The 19,488-nt window shown below is 29.8% G+C and overlaps 2 protein-coding genes across 4 annotated transcripts in view; both read right to left on the bottom strand.

Moving 5' to 3' along the window:
• Nucleotides 1–1,042: 1,042 nt before the first annotated feature.
• LOC124432749 (transcriptional repressor protein YY1-like) lies at nucleotides 1,043–4,783 on the bottom strand. 3 transcript variants are annotated; one of them, XM_046981889.1, is made up of 4 exons: nucleotides 4,250–4,783; nucleotides 3,039–4,052; nucleotides 1,651–2,206; nucleotides 1,043–1,576 (listed from the first exon to the last, which is right to left on the bottom strand). In XM_046981889.1, exons 2-4 carry the CDS (start codon nucleotides 3,649–3,651, stop codon nucleotides 1,462–1,464), a joined length of 1,284 nt encoding a protein of 427 aa, XP_046837845.1. In that variant the 5' UTR covers nucleotides 3,652–4,052; nucleotides 4,250–4,783; the 3' UTR covers nucleotides 1,043–1,461. The 3 variants fall into 3 exon arrangements, with proteins under 3 accessions (XP_046837845.1, XP_046837846.1, XP_046837847.1); XM_046981890.1 differs by having other exon boundaries at nucleotides 3,039–4,039; XM_046981891.1 differs by having other exon boundaries at nucleotides 3,039–3,932.
• Nucleotides 4,784–5,691: 908 nt separating this feature from the next.
• LOC124432743 (eukaryotic translation initiation factor 4 gamma 3-like) overlaps nucleotides 5,692–19,488 on the bottom strand; it is a 30,562-nt gene continuing 16,765 nt past the window's right edge. Inside the window, 18 exon segments of the mRNA XM_046981873.1 lie at nucleotides 5,692–9,708; nucleotides 9,823–9,972; nucleotides 10,065–10,140; nucleotides 10,242–10,379; nucleotides 10,492–10,718; nucleotides 10,950–11,029; nucleotides 11,237–11,409; nucleotides 12,002–12,234; nucleotides 12,532–12,584; nucleotides 12,819–12,976; nucleotides 13,064–13,161; nucleotides 13,396–13,660; nucleotides 13,771–13,930; nucleotides 14,025–14,101; nucleotides 14,214–14,438; nucleotides 14,533–14,844; nucleotides 15,042–15,143; nucleotides 15,229–16,073. Of these exon segments, the coding sequence (XP_046837829.1) occupies nucleotides 9,494–9,708; nucleotides 9,823–9,972; nucleotides 10,065–10,140; nucleotides 10,242–10,379; nucleotides 10,492–10,718; nucleotides 10,950–11,029; nucleotides 11,237–11,409; nucleotides 12,002–12,234; nucleotides 12,532–12,584; nucleotides 12,819–12,976; nucleotides 13,064–13,161; nucleotides 13,396–13,660; nucleotides 13,771–13,930; nucleotides 14,025–14,101; nucleotides 14,214–14,438; nucleotides 14,533–14,844; nucleotides 15,042–15,143; nucleotides 15,229–16,073 (3,587 nt within the window). The 3' untranslated portion in view covers nucleotides 5,692–9,493.

The raw sequence follows: 19,488 nt of genomic DNA, 5'->3' as shown, positions 1-19,488 counted from the left end.
CATGATAATACAAAATATACAAAAAGAATTGGTTATACATATATACAAAAAAAAAAAAAAAAAAAAAAAAAAAAAAAAAAAAAAAAACGGGCAAAGCACGCTAAAAATTTGGAAAGGCTTACAAAAACAAAAATTTTGTGACTAGAAGATTTATGAAGAGTAATTACTATTTGCAAGCACTTAAAAAAATAATTGCATTGCGTGATAGTGTGAAATATGGTGATATTACAAATAATTAAAAAAATTACACTACATTTCAACCTATTAAAATAAAACTTATTGATATTGGATGTATTATATAAAATACATTTATATATAAGTTCAATATGAGCCAATATTTTGAACTATATTAAATTCTTAAGCTTGTAGCAAATCATAATTTCTTAACACAAATTATAGATTATTCCTGTTAAGCGAATATATTTATAAAAATCATAGATATTTCTGTAAAGTACATTCATATTGTACCAAAGAAAGTGCTTTACAGCAAATATTAAATATAAATCTATAAATTATTAAGTTTCGTTGATAAAATTTTTCGCCATTAGAGTCACTATATACGCTGAATTATAAGTATGCATATAACCACCTGCATGTTGCTATATGTATAAAACTATGATATGCAATTTATTATGAATAATAGTGTAATGAAATGCACGCTATATAGCTATTAAATACAGTTAATATTAAAACTATCTATATCTATTGCTTTTATTTTGCGATCTGATAACACATAAAATACGATTATAAATATGATTTTATAGATGTACGCAGCGTACATCATCAAAAGCTTTTGAATATTCCGAAATGACTATTGCACGAATAAATTTTTGTCGATTAATTTGCGAGGCTGACAATACAATGCCTCCTTCTTTTTAATCAGTCAGACGCTATGAAAAACACTCGCGATTATTAGGCAATGCATTTTATACATTAATTTAGGATAATACCACTAGCATGATATTGTCGATAACGACAATTATGGTAATGGCGTACAAGATGTGTTGTACTAAAATGGTACAATTGAGTCTAACAGAAAAAATGTATTTTGTGGTTTATTCTCATTTGAATTTCTCCAAAATATACTGTATACAATATTTTACTTTAATTATAAATATGTACAGTCACACATTACGACGGCGCACTAGATTTTATTAAAAAGTCTGACTTTGCACAAAGCAATGTGCATCGTTTCACCTCGCATTGTCTTAAAAAGTACACTGTTTATCAATGAGTTTTTGGGAGCGCAATACTCTCGGTGTTTTCGTTATTTCATATCTAAGCACAGAGGTATTAATTATTTAATTAACTCGATCTCTTACCATAACTAATAGTTTTAACGACTGATTCCCTTTGTCGCTTGCTGCATCTTGAAAATATTTACACTGCTTATGTTAATAATTAATGGTTATGATATTCCATAATAGATTCACCAGAATACGAGATCAACATTCAAGGGGGCTAATCAGCATAGACAATAAATTGCTGGTTGTCCACATCCGCAACTTCGACTTGGACGAATTGAGGTTGTTGAAGTTGAATTTGTTGTACTTGTCTTCCAATGGCATTTCGCGATCTGCGATGTATATACGTGTACATGCGAAGTTGTATTATATATTCTAGATAATCAAAATAAAAACGAAAACTTACTTAGCCTTGGCATGGGTCAATATGTGCGATTTAAGGTTCGTGGATTGTGCAAACTTTTTGCTACAACCATCAAATGGGCAAACATATGGTCTGTCACCTGTGTGGATTCTGACATGGGTTCGCAAATTAAAGTCAAGGCTAAATCTTTTGCCACACCCTTCGAATGTACATTGAAAAGGTTTTTCTCCTGTGTGCACTAACTGATGCCTCTTTAATTTTGAACTTTCAACAAAAGCCTTTCCACACTCTGCGCATACATGTACTCTAGGACCATGTGTGTGTAAGTGCTTACGCATAGCACTGTTATCTCGAAACATTTTTGTGCAGCCTTTGTGAGGACAAGCAATTGTACGTTCTACACCATCCATAACAGGTGGTTTGCGTACTTTCAATTTATGTCCTGGTCTGGCAAATTCAGCTAGCTGTTTAGGATCTGATAAATCGAGACCTGGCATTCCATCGGAAACAGAACTTCCAGAATGATTAAACTTTGTATTTGACTTGCCAGTCATATATTCAGTATAATCTGGATCAGGTTCTGGATTAGAGCCTTCATCTGTAACATTGGATAAATCAAAAATTACTAGAATTCTTTTTGTAATTATGATGCAATAGATTCTTCTTCTACAATGAACTTCTACAATGATTCTGTCTCTTGTAAGTCAATGAGTATATCGTATATGTACTTGTACGCTTCTTCTAAATATTTAAAAAAAAAAGTTTGTGCATACTTTATCAATTTACTTGGATAAAGATCGTCTTAACAGGTTATCAAAATATCTGTAAATAAGAAATGATATAAAAGGTATGTTTCATATGTGAGAAAATTCGTTTAAGTAATTTTTTTTTCGTATAACATTTTTTTCACAAAGGCTAAAGGAAATTCTAACCAAGTTAAAAGAAAAAAAGAAAAGGGAATGAGAGGGCAATTAATCGAGAAATACATGAAATTTTGAATACGGAAAAATGCGTTGAAAAAGTGGAAGGGGAGGAGAGCGGGTGCGGGGAAGAGCTCCATTACGCGTAGAACGACATTCCGACGCCATTTTACTCCTCAAGAGGTAAATTGAGCAAAAGAAGCCATTTTCAAAATATGGCTGCCCCCTGGCAGCATAATGGCGTTCCTTCGATCAAAACAAACAACGCAGACTGTCATCGGTGTGACTTCCATAAAACGAAGAAACGTGCAACCGAAAGAAGTTATTCTTTTTAGCGAAGCAAACCAAATTGAAGTATCGATTGGGTAGAACCTACCGGAAGTACGTTCCACTAGCGTACGTTGGGAATAGCCGTTAGAAACAAGCAGATAGTCGAGTTCATATAAAAGCAGCCGAACGAAAATTTGAGGATCTACTTATTGACACAATATTAGATGGTTTAGAACTTACCGTCGTCCGTTCCAGATGCCCACATTGTCACCGAGAATTCCCCCTCAAGGGTTTTGATTTGCACTTGCTTCTGCTCCCACTTTCTTGCTTTCGTTTCTGAGCCCATTTCACCAAATATTGCGTGATCGGACGTTCGAAATCTAGAAGCTCCACCTTTTCTAGCTTTCTTCGTACCCTTCCTCGATGGTCCAGGACTCGATTCGACATAAATGTCGTTCTCTGGTACGGGTATCTGATCGTACACGCTCAGTGGATCGGCGCCGACGATTTCCTCTTGCGTCTGTAGAATGATTTCTTCACGGCCTGGTTCCGGTAATGGTTGTAATGCGATCATCGGCTGTCCATCGTCCCCTTCAATAGTCGTTTCCACCGTTTCGCAAGGTATTTCCACCGGTATTGTTTCGATTTCGACTTCCTGGATTTCTGGCTCCACTTCGGTTATTATGTCCGAGGACGCCATATTAATCTCCGCTGACGCCATGTTACTAATCAAAATGGCTGGCCTCGCACGGTCGCGCGACAAGCGGCCCTGCGACGTAAGTGTCACGTGATCGTCGACTCCTACCACCATTGCCGTAAGTACGAGACCCTCCTCGGTGCATTCTCGCGCCATCTTCTTAGTAGTCGAACAAACGTTGTGCGCGAGATAGCAAAATTAAAGAACTCTACCAGAAGACCATTGTATGTAAAACGTAAATTGTTCGTATATCGAAAGCGCATGTCGCGAGAACACGTTGAAAAAGAAAATGAATAAAAGTGCTTATTCTTACGAATACATTGTGTTAATAGTTCGGTGTATATAATGTTCTATTGCTAGTTCACAGTTTCTTTTTCACGCCAAGATTTTTACTCGGAACGAAGGTGCCGGAATCAATCGGTCAAGTAGTTTTCTGTCTAAAGTATATTACAAGTTACTAAACAAATGCAAATCTTTCACATGTTTTTCCTACGTTCTTTTCTCGTTATTTTCTTTTTCACTATTTCACAACGTTGAACGATGTCTAGAAAAAAAATCTTACACAATAAATTCCTTTTTTTATATATCATTTAAAAGATCATTACTATAAAAAAAAAAAAGTATAACGATCACATTGTTGTTAAAATATCTCAATAATTGAAATAATTGATATCATGCGATTTCTTTCTTCGTTTTTAAATAAAAAAAGAATCTGTAAATATTTACACATCATTTTTTCCCAAAGAAAGATTACCTTATATTCTTGTACTTCTTCCCCTTATGATCATCATCGGATACAAATGAAGTACTTTGATATATAATCTAGATGAGAATATAAAAAATGATATAAAGCCACGATTGTCAATGTTAGAGACAATCAAAGTCGACGTTCGACGTCTTACGATTAAACACGAAACATTTACACAAATGCGAACAGTCTAAACTATCTACGCTGAATATCACGTCACGTATCGGTCACTACACTGATACAATAGCGCGATCTGGTGCTAGATAATATTTCAAAGGTAAAAAGAAAGTACACCAGTCAATGAAATGCATCTGTGGAAAAATATTTCATCGAACGATACACTTTTTCATTGTAATCTTGGTATTTTATTAATAATAATAAACTGCGTATAAATGGGCAGCACACGGGAATGTACTAACAAATATGTACGAACATTTATGTTCGTTCTATTTTATCGTATAAATGTTAACTTGCTGATAATCAGATTGACAATGTTTCTTTTCAAGTTTGAGCTATTGAAAGATAATTTATGTTAACAAATTTAAAAGAAAATATTTATTATGAACGTCAATGTGATACGATTAGAAAAAATAAATTTAATAATCTACTATTTTGTTTATTTTGTATCGCAAATAAACGGATGTATTTTCTGTGCATATGTATCTGAAAAATGTATTTAAAAAATTTTCACTTTTATTTATATTTCATATATTAACCCTTTTTTTACGGTATACGTATTCACAAGTAAACTTCTTCCGTACGACGGACTTCGTCATCCACTTTGTAGATAAAGTGAAAAATGTGTATAATCTTATAAAATAATTCTCTAAATGTTAATAAAAACGAAATTTATACAATATCTTCATTTTTATTATATAAATTATTTTCAGAATCAATTAATTCGTTTCTGAATTGATTCTTTTTTAAATTCGTTGTAAATATCTTAAAGGTTTAAAATATTATTAAATTTTTATTTAAAAAAACAGAACAAAATTAATTTTAAATTTTAAAAAAGATACGATTTAAAATATTTTTAAATAAATCAATATTTGATTTCTTCCAAATTCACCCGATTATTTGAGAATGGCTTTATTATAATTTCTTTATAATGAAAAATTAATATTAATCTATTTTAACATATTTCTTACAATACTGTCAAGCGTAAAAAAAAAATCTGTTTTAATTCATGATTAGAATCGAAATGAATATTATAAGTGTTCTGCAATCGGTGCACAGTACTGATTATTGATAAAAGTTGGCGCTCGTATCGTTACCTCGTTACGTGACCGGCTATAGTCGGCACTCGTATACACAGGTACTCGCATGGATCCTAATAAATGTCAGTGTTATAAATAAAAAGGGGGTTAAGAATTGAAATTGAAAAAAAAATACTAATTGATAAAGATTTACAAATACATATGTAGAAAAAAAAATAATTGACAACGATCTGGCATGGAGTTCTTTATTTTTTTTTATTTTTTTTTTTTTTTATTTTTTTTTTATTTTTTTTTTAATAGGCATATTTATTATAGAAGTTTTATGTGTATATTCGTCTGTTGTATTCTATAAGTCCTAGCAATATTTTTTATGTTGTAATATGTATATATGTACATATATACATATGTATACATACACATACATATGTATATATGATGTATGTACACACACATATATATTCATTATGCCAGCTTTTTCTTTTTGCGTGTCAATATGTGTGTGTGATTCTGTCATGTGTAAGTGCGAGTATGTGTAAATATGTACGTAAGTACACATGTATTTATACGCACGTGTTCATCATAGATTACTTTTTATAGCACAATGGTCTCATTACATGTATACAATGTACGAAAGACCATAGTATTCCTACTAATCTCCTGCCTATAATCTGCCCAATCTGCACTTACATTATTTATTTATTTATTTACTTATTTATTTACACTGATAACCTCCCCGCTCCCTTTTCATTTCTTCTCTCGCTCTCCCTCCTCTCTCTCTCTCTCTCTCTCTCTCTCTCTCTCTCTCTCTCTCGGAGCATTCACTTATCCACGCGTTTTTTACAACGCGTCTTTATTATTTTAATTAATTATAAATTAGTGTAATTTTATTTATCTATCGTTCTCTCTTTCTCTCTTTTTCAAAGTGCATTATACATTTTCATCTCGTCAAACGATACATTCTGCTATGTAAAGTAGAATGTGTTCATTCAAGGAGAGACATGTGTATCAGAGTTTTAATCATACTAATTTCTTGTCGATCGTTTTTGCACTCGCTTCGTTTCTTCATTTCATTCGTTAATTGTTTATACAGCAGGACAAGAAAAAAAGAAAAAAGAAAAAGAAAACAAGAGCAAGAATCGCATCTTTCGTTTCACTTTCATACTCTCTCTCTCTCCCCCTCTCTCGCGTCCCTTTTTTCATTTTTAACGGTAACAAACAAATTATGATTATTTTCTATATAATATATCTATCTATGGAAAACATATTAACATTATATTTAAAAAAAAGGAAGAGAAAAAAATCGCCAAGAATGATTAATTTATAACAATTACGCATGCGCGGTCCTCATACACAAAGTTATACAAGTTACATTGGCAAAATAAAAATCAACTTATAAGAGTACCGCCATGCGAAAAAGGGATATTGTATTCGTTTGAAACACTATAAATGACAAATAGAACATAATCCTTGTTGTTTTTTCTTTATATATATATATATATCGTTAACAATGACAATTACTGCCGTTCTTAATATTAAACATCTCTCTCTTTCTCTCTCTCTCTCTCTCTCTCTCTCTCTCTCTCTCTCTCTCTCTCTCTCTGATGCGTGCAATCATCATTCGTGGAATCATATTTCCAGCGAAGTATTATGTACAACGTATTTAATTATATGAACATTCGATTATTCGTACTATATATATATATATATATATATATATATATATATATATATATATATATCCTAAGATAATTAAAGTTATAGTCTCACGTCCTTTCGTTAGAACGTGCACATATTTAAGAAAGTCAAATCGTAGAAAACTGATTTAAAATAAACTATATATTTTTTTTCTTTTTTAGGAATGGAAAAGCACATTCGATTTTCTTGTTTTTTTTCTCTCGTTATTAAGTATATATCCATCTCGACTGTGTCTTGAAGCAATCACGCTTTTCTCGCATACAGATATAGACAAGATGTAAGCAGACAACAATATTGACAAAACATACGTATTTTCGTTTTGAATAATCGTTCCAATGTAATTATTATTATGTATAAGTTCAAGTCAGCCGATTCATTCTACTTTTCTTTTTATACGAATAAGGTATATTTTAATGAGAAAATCAGTTTGCACATTGTATCATTATAATCGATATAAGTAATAATTTTATACAATTCCCAGCGGCACCTGTGTTGTGTGTGTCACATAGATACATGCACAAATGATTCATTCCCATACACTACACTTTGCTCTCTTTTAAAGATTGTAAATATCTAGTGTTAAAAAATAGCGCCTTAATATGCACACCACTTATATCATCTTCTTCCATTATATTTTTCGGTACACTTTCCTAGGCTATGTCCTAAACTTTTTTTATGTATCTTTTTATTCACTTTTTTGTATCTTTTTATTCACTTTTTAAATTTTTTCTTTCGTCCTACCGTGTTTGAACTGCTCTCTTAGTCTTCTTTCTTCTTTTTCTTCTTCTTACGATACGTTCCTTATTTGCAAAGATATAAATTATTAATTCTGTGTATGTGTACGTTCGTTTATAATAATAGGAAGAACCACAATACTCGTATCATCAGACTTGATTATCTATCATCAGAGCTTCGTAATCTTCGAAATTTTCATCACTTAAAATTGACCCACTTGTATCTGGTTTTTTTTCTTTAATTTGTTATCTAAATCTTGTGTAGCACTTTGGTTGCTTTTGCGGCATTTCTTTGTTTGTCTGGTGTAAATAGAGATATAACACAACTCGTACAGTTTTCTGATTTCGGTAATGAGATAACATATTTTCAGTTCCATTATGAGTGATCGACATATTTCAGAAACACTTTGCGAGATATTGTAAAAAACACGTGAATATTTTCTCAGCTTATTTTTATTCATTTATTTTTATTCTTTATTTATTTCAACAATGAACCATTTCAATGAATTATATATAATCATTATCTTGCATAGATTTCAATGATCTGTCTTCTATATACATGTGTCATATAAACGGATCGAAATAGTAGCGATGTTTGGATCTTACTCTATCAGCAATACATACATAAATAATATTAATTTATATTGTTATTAAAAATATAAAAATCTCTTTTAATCTTAAAAAGATTAATGCCTGATTCATTTTAATATCCAAACAAATAATAGATAACTAAATCATTTGGTAAAATTATTTAATAATAAAAGAAAGTGATTCTTTTTAATAGTAAAATTAATTATTAAATCGTAAATTTATATTTAAACACAATATTTTGAATTTTTATAATAACAACGATTATTTGAGATTTTTCATTTTATTAATTAGTTATCTCTAAAATGTTTAGCTCTGAAAAGAACTTTGGACTATTGAAAAGATTTAATAAGATTTAATAAAAAGACTACTGTACTAAAAAGATTTAAAAAATTTTCGCGTTGCAAATTGAGGATTAATAGTGCAATTCTTTTTTTTTATTTTTTATTTTTTATTTTATTTTTTTATTTTTTTTTTTATTTTTTTTATTTAAATAGAAAATGCTGAAAAACGATTGAGTAATTGTGCGCGAGTATATATAAAATATATATATAGTCTAGATTTTCATGGTACAATATCAAAGCCAGAAAATAAAAGAAGATTGTCAAATACAAACGGATACATAATGACTATATTTGAAATACGCTATACATAATGAAGATAAAGATTAATTATTAATTATGATACAGAGATAAATGCAAGATAATTAATATATATAATTCATTGAAATGGTTTAAAGTTTAAATAAGGCAAAAAAAAATAAATAAATAAAAATAAACTGGAAAAATACTATCGCGTTTTCCTAATCAATTAATTGAATAATTGACGATGATTATTTGAAATCTCTCGCGTTATTTGATTTTTTGTGAAAATTAGTTTAGATAAGACCGTTATTTCAAATAACTATCAAAATAACAGTTATTTGAAGAACTTGTATTATCTGTAAATAATTGTTTATTTATCTTTTATTCGAATAAAAAGTGCCCAGCTCGTATTCCTTCTAAAACGATGCACCGTCAAAAGGTATCGGAGTTCACATTGCTTGGGCCGTCTTCGACACTGGAACTGTCCTCGGCTTCTTGTAAAGAAATGAAGAATGCCGTCAGCGTCATGATAGCTACACTATGGCCTTCATGTTCTGCCGGATCTTCACCTTTTTGCCATGCCAAGAATGCATCAGAGGAAATAATATTGTCCCCTGACAATTTGTTTATTATGTTCCTTAGTATACCTATAAAACATAGAACATTATTATTGATTACTTATGATTTTTTTTTATTTTTATTTTTTTATTTTTTTAATATTACAAGATACTTTACGATTATAACAACAAAACTAAACTTACCACATGGAAACTCGAGTTTTGTCATATATGCTTGAATAGCATAAAGACATTGCAATTCTAGTACTTCATCGGTATCGACGAATCGATGAATTAATAATTGCAAATCGCTGAATATGTGTTCATTTAACTTCCACATTTCATTAAACGGTACTACAAAAATAATATATTAGTTATAAAAATGAAGAAATCAAATAACCTTTTTTGTAATAGTTGTTAGATATTAAAATTTTAACAGTATATACCTATGGACGTTTCTAAAATGGCAGTCATCAATATCCTTATGAATTTAGGATCTTTAACTCTACTACCAACATTTTCCTGTAATAAATAAAAAAAATACATGTCAATTTTCTTATGTCATAAACACAAACTTCATATCCCAAACAGGATATATCTTGCAATCTTATAAAAATATTTACCGTTATCCAACTACTTATTTCATCAAAAGTATTCTCTTCCATAAGCCTTTTAAGTTGTTCGTGAATCTGTTGTAAACTAAGCTCATCACTGCTAGAGCTTTTGGCACTATTATAATCTCCAATCAGGAATTCTAAGTGCTACAAGAAATAATAATAACAAAAAATAATAATAATAATAAATGAAAATAAGATTCGTATTTAGGATAAATTATAAAAAAATAATAAATGAAATTGCAATGGAAAATCTTACATATTCCTTAGCAATCTTCTCAATATTCTCTCTTTCCGGGTCGATAATATCATTCAATGCAAGTCTGCTTTGGTCCCATTTATCTGCAATCCATTTGGATCCTTTTTCTTGGGATAATTTCGCTAGTAACTCTCCGAGAAGTTTTCCTGCACCACCTTGACTTTTTAAACTTATAAATATACTGCCCATTTCAGATAATGGCATTACTTCGTCTTTTATTGGATGAGCTGAAAAAAAGAATAAATATCTAAGATGATAACAGAATATATTTTACCATATTAATGAATTTTAATTCCATTAAAATTCAGGCCTGTTGAGCTATAAAATTCCGCATGGTATATCCTATGATATTATATGAGGTCATCATACAAATTTTTACATAATTCAGGTGTTATGTTCATATACTGTGAAATAACACTAATAAATAAAGACATAGTTTGATGAGAAATAATACTTACTTAATATTTCTGCAAGGTAAGTCCAAATCTTCGGAATATCAATGATTAAATCATCTATGAATTCTAGAACTTCGCTGAACCTACAAAATTTCACATTTGTAAATTTTTGAATGCTTACAGATAGGTATTGGGTCTAAATAAGATATAAATTTCAGTATCCTTTTGGCTATAAAAATAACATCAAGATAGAAGGCATCTTTTCTCGAAATGAATATCATCACTTTTATTCATTTGAATATGGAAAGAAAGAAGAAAATATTTAGAACACAAATAGTTGTAATACTCACCCTGCTTTCAAATGTTGTAAGGGTAAAATATTTCGTGTAATCAATTGTGACATAAGTCGTGAAACTCGTTCTCGTTCAGCAGGAGATTTTTCAAGAACAAAGTTAATTGACTCACGCACGAACTTTGTAAACGTAGTATTATCAAAAATCTGGCTTACATCAGAGATAGCATTCTGTAAAAGTACACAATAAAATAGAATATTAATACTTGCTTGTGATTATGAACAAATAAAATTGAACGTAATCAAATGTATTAAAATGTTATAATCTGTCCTCTCTTTAATATGCATAGTAACGAAATTATAATAAAATAAATTTACATTGTTATTATGATGGATTAAAGAGAAGGTATTGCATAATATAGCACACCAATGACTCAAGCATCTCCTAAGATAAAAAAGAGATGGATCTAAGGGGTGTGCATAATTGGAGCGTTAAGAAATGAAGAAAAATATCATATAAGCCGACGATTATCAAAGTGTGGAGTTTGTCATATTTTTCGTCTTGATTAATATTTATTTGAATGATTTAAAAATGGTTTTTGTTTATCTTCTTTGTATTTTTTTATAATAACAAAAAACATAGAAATAGTATATTTTTTCTTCAAAAATAATTCTTTTATGTAATTTAAAAATGTTAAGAATAGCATATGACAAAATATAACTTTTAATATCTCAAATAACTTAGACCGTTTTTATAATCACTGACTCATAATCACATAGAAGTAATAAAATATCGTTCTTAAGCGATTGAATACGAACTTACCTCTAAAATATGTTCTCTTAAATAATCCTTCAGTGTAGAATTAAACGCTTTCGTAAACGCTTCTTCTGACAACGGAGCCTTCAGTCCACTAGACACAGATTGTGATGTAGATTTCAAAGACTGTGTTGGCATCGACACATTTTGAGTTTGAGAATTATCTAACAATGAGCTCTCTCTACTTGACGATGCACCGCTGGTTAATTGATGGCTACCGTTTCGAGAACTCCTACCATCTATAATAAATATATAAACGATTAAAATAACTATTTTTTTATTATATTTATAGTTAATCGTTTTATATATAAACTCAGTATCCTTTTGGCTATAAGAATTAACACCAAATCTCATATAGATTTTTCTAGAAACAATTAATTTCTCATCATATTAAATAATAGGTATAAATAAGTTAGATTCAAAAATGTATGCTAACATTTTAGCTTTATAATAATTCACATTATAATAATCAAAAACATATTTATATTAAAATATATATATATCAAAAACATTTATAATAATTTTTGGACACATACCGTAAGGAGATTTGTAGTCACGTCCATAATCCCTAGGTCCAGTTGATCTCGATCTAATATACATAAAAAAAAAGAAAATATTCTGAATATGATTGAACAATAAACTTTCAAAATACATATTTAGAAATAATACAACTTCAGAATAAATTTTAAAATCATATAAAGAGTAGAAGATTCAGAAACTCTAGTCTGTTATGAGGGATCATCACATTCTACATATTAATAAACAAAAATAAAATATGAAAAAGAAATATATAATATATATACATATATATATATATATATACCCAGAAAGTTGAAGTGGTGGCATTCTCCTATCCTGTTCTATGGCAGTAATATTTTCGAGACATGCGAATTTATTAGAATTTATTGTCTTAGCGTTATTTGCGGAAGTTTTCCACATATACACGTTCCTACTACCCAATATTAAATCATCCACAGGAGTCTAAAAAAAATATTATTCATTCGAAAATTCTACCTCTCATTGACTTAACATTACAGTAAACTTTATTTTGATGTATCCCTCACTTACAGTTTTCTGCCTTAATTTTGCTGTTTCAACAGAATAGGTTTGTCTTGTTCTACCTACAGGTTGACTCCATCCACCTTCATCTGCAGGCCCAAATCCTCCTATAATATAAGATTGTAAAGACCTAATGTTCATTTAAAATTACATTATATTATTGTATCATTCTAATTACCAATATCAGGATATAATATACATATTCATTCATTTTTATACCAGAAACTCTAGTCCAGACAAAAATATTTATACTATAATACCGGTTTTATTGCTAATCATTATTTTTTTTTATTACATTTTATTAAAATCTAACATCACAAATTAAATGTATTCAAACTTACGATTTCTTTTTCTATCAGCATTGCGGTCATCTTTTCTAGATGTGTTCAATGGTGTATTAGTAAGTTGAGTATCCAGTCTTTCGGATTCAACTTCTTTTTGAATTTGATCTATCGTTTTTGGATTACTATCGTCTCTCCTTGGAATCCATTTATTAGCCCTCAAATCTATAACATCTTGTAGCATAAAACGAATTCTAGAGCTTATTTTACCATGTCCACGACGTCCAACAATATCTTGCATCTTGCTAAAATACTCTTGCATTTCCTATTGAAATAATTATTTGAAAAAATTATATATATATATATATATATGTAGATATATTTTTTTCTCATGAAATTAATTTGTAATCGCGAAAAGAAAAAGTATCCACTCACATCATATTTCCCCTTGGATTCTAAATCTTTTCCAATGGTTGTTAATAGCTTACATAAACACTCGAGACTATCTTCATCATTTTGATCTAATAAATGATTTATACAACGATGCATAATGCCCGTTGTTAACATTCCTTGCTTGTAAAGTTCACCGATAAATCTACAAACGAATGGAAACGGATATAATGAGAAAATATTTCTTAAAATTCCTAATTATATGATAATTTTACTCATTATGATTATGAATGACTTACCGAATATTTCCTACAGATTTAATACGTATCCTACGTTCCTCCTCTTCAAGCTGTAACTGCAAATCCTTTTTCTTTTCCTAAAAAAAAAAAAGAAGAAAAAATGCAAATATAAAATAAAATTCACGTTTAAAAATTCAAGATATATTAGGGATATTTTTGTTAAATTAAACAATATGTTTATTAACATACAGGATCGTTACATTCTTCTATTTCTTTAGTTTTACTTGCTCTCGAAACTTCATCAATTGGATTCTTCTCAAATTCTTTTTGGCATCGGCTGATAATCAGTTTCCTAAAAGTAACAGAACTTTCTGCTTGCTTTCCTGCACTTTTATCACCGCCAGATGCCTCCATTAAAGCAAGTTCCTTACACATTAACGCGTATGCAACTGAAAAGCTAGGTTCATCGACAGCCTGAAAATAAATAAATAAATAATTAATTCCTATCTGTTTTACTAATGCTTAATAATAATTCATTATATTATATTACGTATAATTAAAATATTACCTTCTCAAAGACTAAGTTGATTACACCTTGAAATCTTTCTTGTGTATCAATTGTTAATGACCTAACTTGGTCAATTAAAGTATTAAATTTCTGTGGGGTAAGCTTATTTAAAACACTACGAACACGTTTATACAATGCTTCTGTTTTAGCATCTTCCTCGCTTAAATCGAGTTGCTTCATTCTAGTAGGACGCCATGCATTCTCTGTCTCTCTCAATTTTACATCTTCTCTAAGAGATAGAGAGACATGAATAACATTTGGTTTAGTTGGCTTTGATTTCCCTGAAGGATGACTTTTTCGATTTGTAGGTGGCTACATATAAGAAAACAATTTTTATTTTAACTAAACAAATCATTGAATATATTATATAACATAATACAAATTTGTCCACTCAGTAAATGAAAATTTTTCATCAGACTTATTCAGATCACTACTTTCATTCTTCAATAATTCATCATTATTATTTCTATATTGTTGCATTTGTAATATTTATTATTCTTATTACTTACCACACCACGTGCAAGTCCTGATTTCACAAATACAGGGAATAACGATTCTGGCCTGCTTATGCTTGTGTCTTTAAATGATCTGAAATCCATTGTACTGCGAATCTATAGAGAAAAAATACGTGACATAGGAATATATGATTTTAAAAATGATACACGAAAATAGTACTATAATCATGACTATTTTTACCTTTGTATTATCTTTTAAAACGACTTCTAAATCTGGTAGATTGTTCGGCTTAATTTTACTATTTGGGTCATCTTGAAGTCGTATTAAAAATTCACGATCATAAACTTTTTTACCACTCTTATTTATCGGACTCCATTGATCATCCTTATATGTATATTTTAGTGGTATAGAACTTTTTGATACAGCAATGTCTGTTGTCGGAGATTGAGGTTCACTCTGTTCGTTTGATTTTTCCATTGTTAGCACAGATGGAATCTTTTCGTCGCTAGATGCTTGAAACGCAGAAATTTTCGTATTTTCTTCGTTCTTCTGCGCTATTATTGTTTCTAAATCAACATCCTCCTTAACAATTGCATGATCAACAACATCGTTATTAGGAACTGACTTCATTTGGGCATTACTACACGTATTTTGAGATTTTAGAATTTGTGAATTATCTTCTATCTTTGAAGATATTTCTTTAATTATCTCTTTTTCACTTTTTAATTTCTCAATAATAGGAGTTTGAACAGGATCATTTTCCTTAACTATATCCGGAATCACATGTTTCTCCACTTTGGGATGGACAGCAGTTGCTGCTTCTTTTTCCTTAAAAGACTCGTAGTAGTGAGAGTTAAAAGACTCATCTTTTTCTTTAATTTCTTTTGTCATTTCTCTAATAGGTTGTTCCTTGTTATCTTTTATCGGTATAGTTTCTTTATTATCTATTTGTTTCACTTCTGGTTTATTAATTGGAACTGTATTAACAAATGCATCCATATCTGTGCCTTCTTTTTCAGCTCCTTTTCGATTAAGCTCGCGAGGTTTGAGCTTATTTTTGCTCTTTTGCTTTTGCATCGCTTTACCTTAAAATAAAAAAGATACAGAAACATTTTATTAAATCATGATTTTCTTTTACATGGACATAGAAAAAGATTTGCTATAATAAGACATAATTTTCATTGTCATTAGAAAACTGTTACTTATTGCAACAGCAGCACCATTGAGAAGTGGTGCACAGGCTGCGGTAGAAAAGTGAGTATTCCGGCCAACAGCCAAAGATAATTATAGACACAGAGCAGAGTACACTACATAGCTTGACTTTCTACACTTGGACTTATCTTTATTTAAATGTGTTTCAATCATTAACAAAATAGTTCATGATATATTCATTATGAATTTCATCATTAATTTTGCAACATTATTTTATTTCTTTACTCAAAATGATTAATATCACAAATCGATTCACCGTTTCAAAATAAATATGAACATAATGGTATAATAGTACATTACTATTTCTTAAACTATATATTTTATTCATTTTTAACTTTAATTTTCTTTCCACAGCACATAGAGACATTCCAGTAAAGGACATATTTTTAAATGACAAACTTAGAAAGAAAATAGAACAAGATAAAGGAGTATAAAGACAATTAATCAGTTCCTTAAGCTTTTTTTTTTTTATATAAAATGCCAAGAAAGTACACTCGCATGCAAGATGGTTCAATGTACCATGATCCCTGGAACCACGTCGATTGCGACTCCTTGATCTCGAGCCACTGCTCGCTCGAGTTCTGCTACTCATTTTTCTCCTCTTTTTTCTTGCTTTTTTTTTTCTTTTTTTACGATTATCACAGTCCAAACAATTTGATTATAATTATTCTTATTCGCGCGTCATTATAACGACAATATAAAATTGTTATTTTTCATTCAATCTAATTAAACGTATTAATCACGTGTATTATAAATATTACATTGTGTCACGATATTAAATCCACGGCACAAAACTCAAGTTTCACTCCTCTCACTTCTTAGAGACAAGAACACCGATTTAAAACTTATTTATAAACCGAAGATCGAGCCAAAAACGGTAGTGCACGACTTCACGATTTCCGTAAGAACGTTGCAGGAAAATAAAAGATTCATTTCGCTATATAAAAAAAATATACTATGAGAAACAGAGACAAAGCATAGGAAATACGTTAGACTATGCACAAAATTTTCCTAACTATCACTACTGGATATATATATACGTATATATATATAAATATATATATATAAGCATACATATATACATATACATAGATATATGTATATATCACGTTGAATCGAAACGATTTGATAGCTTTACGTTATTATAAAATCCCTCTTGTGTGATAATCGTTTAAAAAACTAAGAAGAATCCTTGTCAGAATGTTAGCACGAAACTAAAGAACACTTTGGAAAACACTTGGAAGGTATCCCCGTACGGCTTTCACGCATCTATTTTAACCTGTGAACTGGCGCACACCACAGCGCGCGACATAGGATTTCTTAAATTAGTTCTGTTCGCCGGTCGTATGACTGAGCAAGCGCAATAAGGACTATTTTACACATGTAATCTAACCTACGCGTAGCATAATTCTGAAGGATCTATGTGATTCATAGAATAATGATGAAGATTATATAAATGATGATTGTCATTCTGCTTCTTTTTGTTGCAACGAAAATTATGCCATTCTATTTCGATCATTTTTCAACAATTTTAACTTTCTATAAACCCATATAACTTCACCCTGTTAACCGGAGAAGAATTGAGACAGAAAATTGTTATTTATTCTTTTTATCAGCAGAAAAATTAAATCTTCGTCACGAGTTAACTCATCATCTCTAAGTTAAGCAGGTTAAAGTCATAACTACTTAATGAAATTTTATTTCATTTTATTGACAGAAACTTAACACATTGTTAATCAGTCATGAGTATACTTGTGTTTGCACATACGTAAAAATGTAATTATTAAATGTAATATTATGTAATAAAAATTGAGTTATAGACATTTAATAAGCCAGCTTTTATTACGAACTATATCATCAATTATAATGAACACAGAATATTATATTGTGTATATCGAGTGTACTAAAAAAAACCGATCAGTAACAAATTACGAATAATTCATTGATTTATTTAAAACGCATAATACAACGGAGAATACGATTATGGTTCCTGGTAGCGCAAGCATCGATCACGAAGTGCCAGTTAATTCGATGCATGAAAGTAAGTTGAGTAAGATTTTATAAAAGCAGGTCGAGGTAGCTATCTTAAAAGAGCATTGCAATAAACGTACGCATGAGATAGAATTTTTTTCTTTTTTGTTTACTACTACCTATCTCTTATTTTTCCGCAGAATTAGATAGAATGAATAAAACGATTAGCCTGACATTTCTAATATCTAAGATTTAACCGTACGGTAAAGGAAAATCAGACCTTTGATTTATCGATTTAACTTTTCTAATATTTCTTCAAATATTTATATACGATTTATCTATCTTTTCTCCTTGTAATATAACTGTACATAAACTGATATATATATATATATATATATATATATATAAAACTTATTTATGAAAGAACAAAAATGAAATATAATAATAAAAAAAAAGAATAGAAAATGTTTTTAGAATAATATTTCTAAGTAACGAATATAAAAATGGATCATGGATCACAAAGGCAACATTTCCAATGAACTATGTAAATCTTTTATGCGATTAGAGAAGTTTCAAGGTTACCGCCGAAAGACGAAGTATTTTTTGCACAGACACGATGCGTGCTCTTGTGAAACGGCTTTAACGGAGGTCCTCTAACCGTAGCCACGCGTATGCGTGACTCGATATACGTTCCCGGCCATGACCCCATGCGTTCTAAAGACCGTTCACGGCGCATGCGATTTTCTTACAAGAGAACGACGGACGGATAAAACGTCTGGAAATAAATTCGAAGTAACCATCGACAACAACAAATTTTATTCACGATTATTCGTAATTTTGTTTATTTTTGATACATCAAACGAAAAAAAATGAAAAGAAAAAAAGAAAAAAGATCTAAAAAGAATTTAACGATTCACACGTACATTTTTTTGGAATATAATTACGAATAAAAAAATGATTTATATAAAAAAATTAGTATATTTGAGAAAGTATACATTTTAATTAAAAAAAAATCTATTTTCTATCATAATAATTCTTTATTTATTCTACTATTCAAAATAGAAATTGATAGTCCAAAAAAAAAGAAAAAAAAGACGAACGATTAAACCATTATCATTCCAATCAAACCCATGAGATCCATATTCGAACGGCCATGTTGTTTTAATTGCGCTCGTGATCTCGTATATAAACAATTTTATAATCAAAAATTTTTCAACACGATTTTTCTGTAATCTATTCGATAACACCATTAAATATAACGATCTTTTTTCTTTTGTATAATCCTTTATAATGAGCATATGTTTGGTTAACTATCTA

Source organism: Vespa crabro, chromosome 1 (assembly GCF_910589235.1).
Source record: "Vespa crabro chromosome 1, iyVesCrab1.2, whole genome shotgun sequence".
Taxonomy (NCBI): Eukaryota; Metazoa; Arthropoda; class Insecta; order Hymenoptera; family Vespidae; genus Vespa; species Vespa crabro.
The sequence above is the reverse complement of the archived record's forward strand: the minus strand, read 5'-3'. Positions and strand labels throughout refer to the sequence as shown.

Excerpts from the sequence above, each read along its gene's own strand:
- LOC124432749 (XM_046981889.1), bottom strand. The coding sequence starts at position 3,651 with ATGGCGCGAGAATGCACCGAGGAGGGTCTCGTACTTACGGCAATGGTG. Across the intron at positions 2,207-3,038 it reads GGCATCTGGAACGGACGACG|ATGAAGGCTCTAATCCAGAA; the intron begins GTAAGTTCTAAA and ends CCAATGTTACAG. Across the intron at positions 1,577-1,650 it reads TTGACCCATGCCAAGGCTAA|ATCGCGAAATGCCATTGGAA; the intron begins GTAAGTTTTCGT and ends TATACATCGCAG.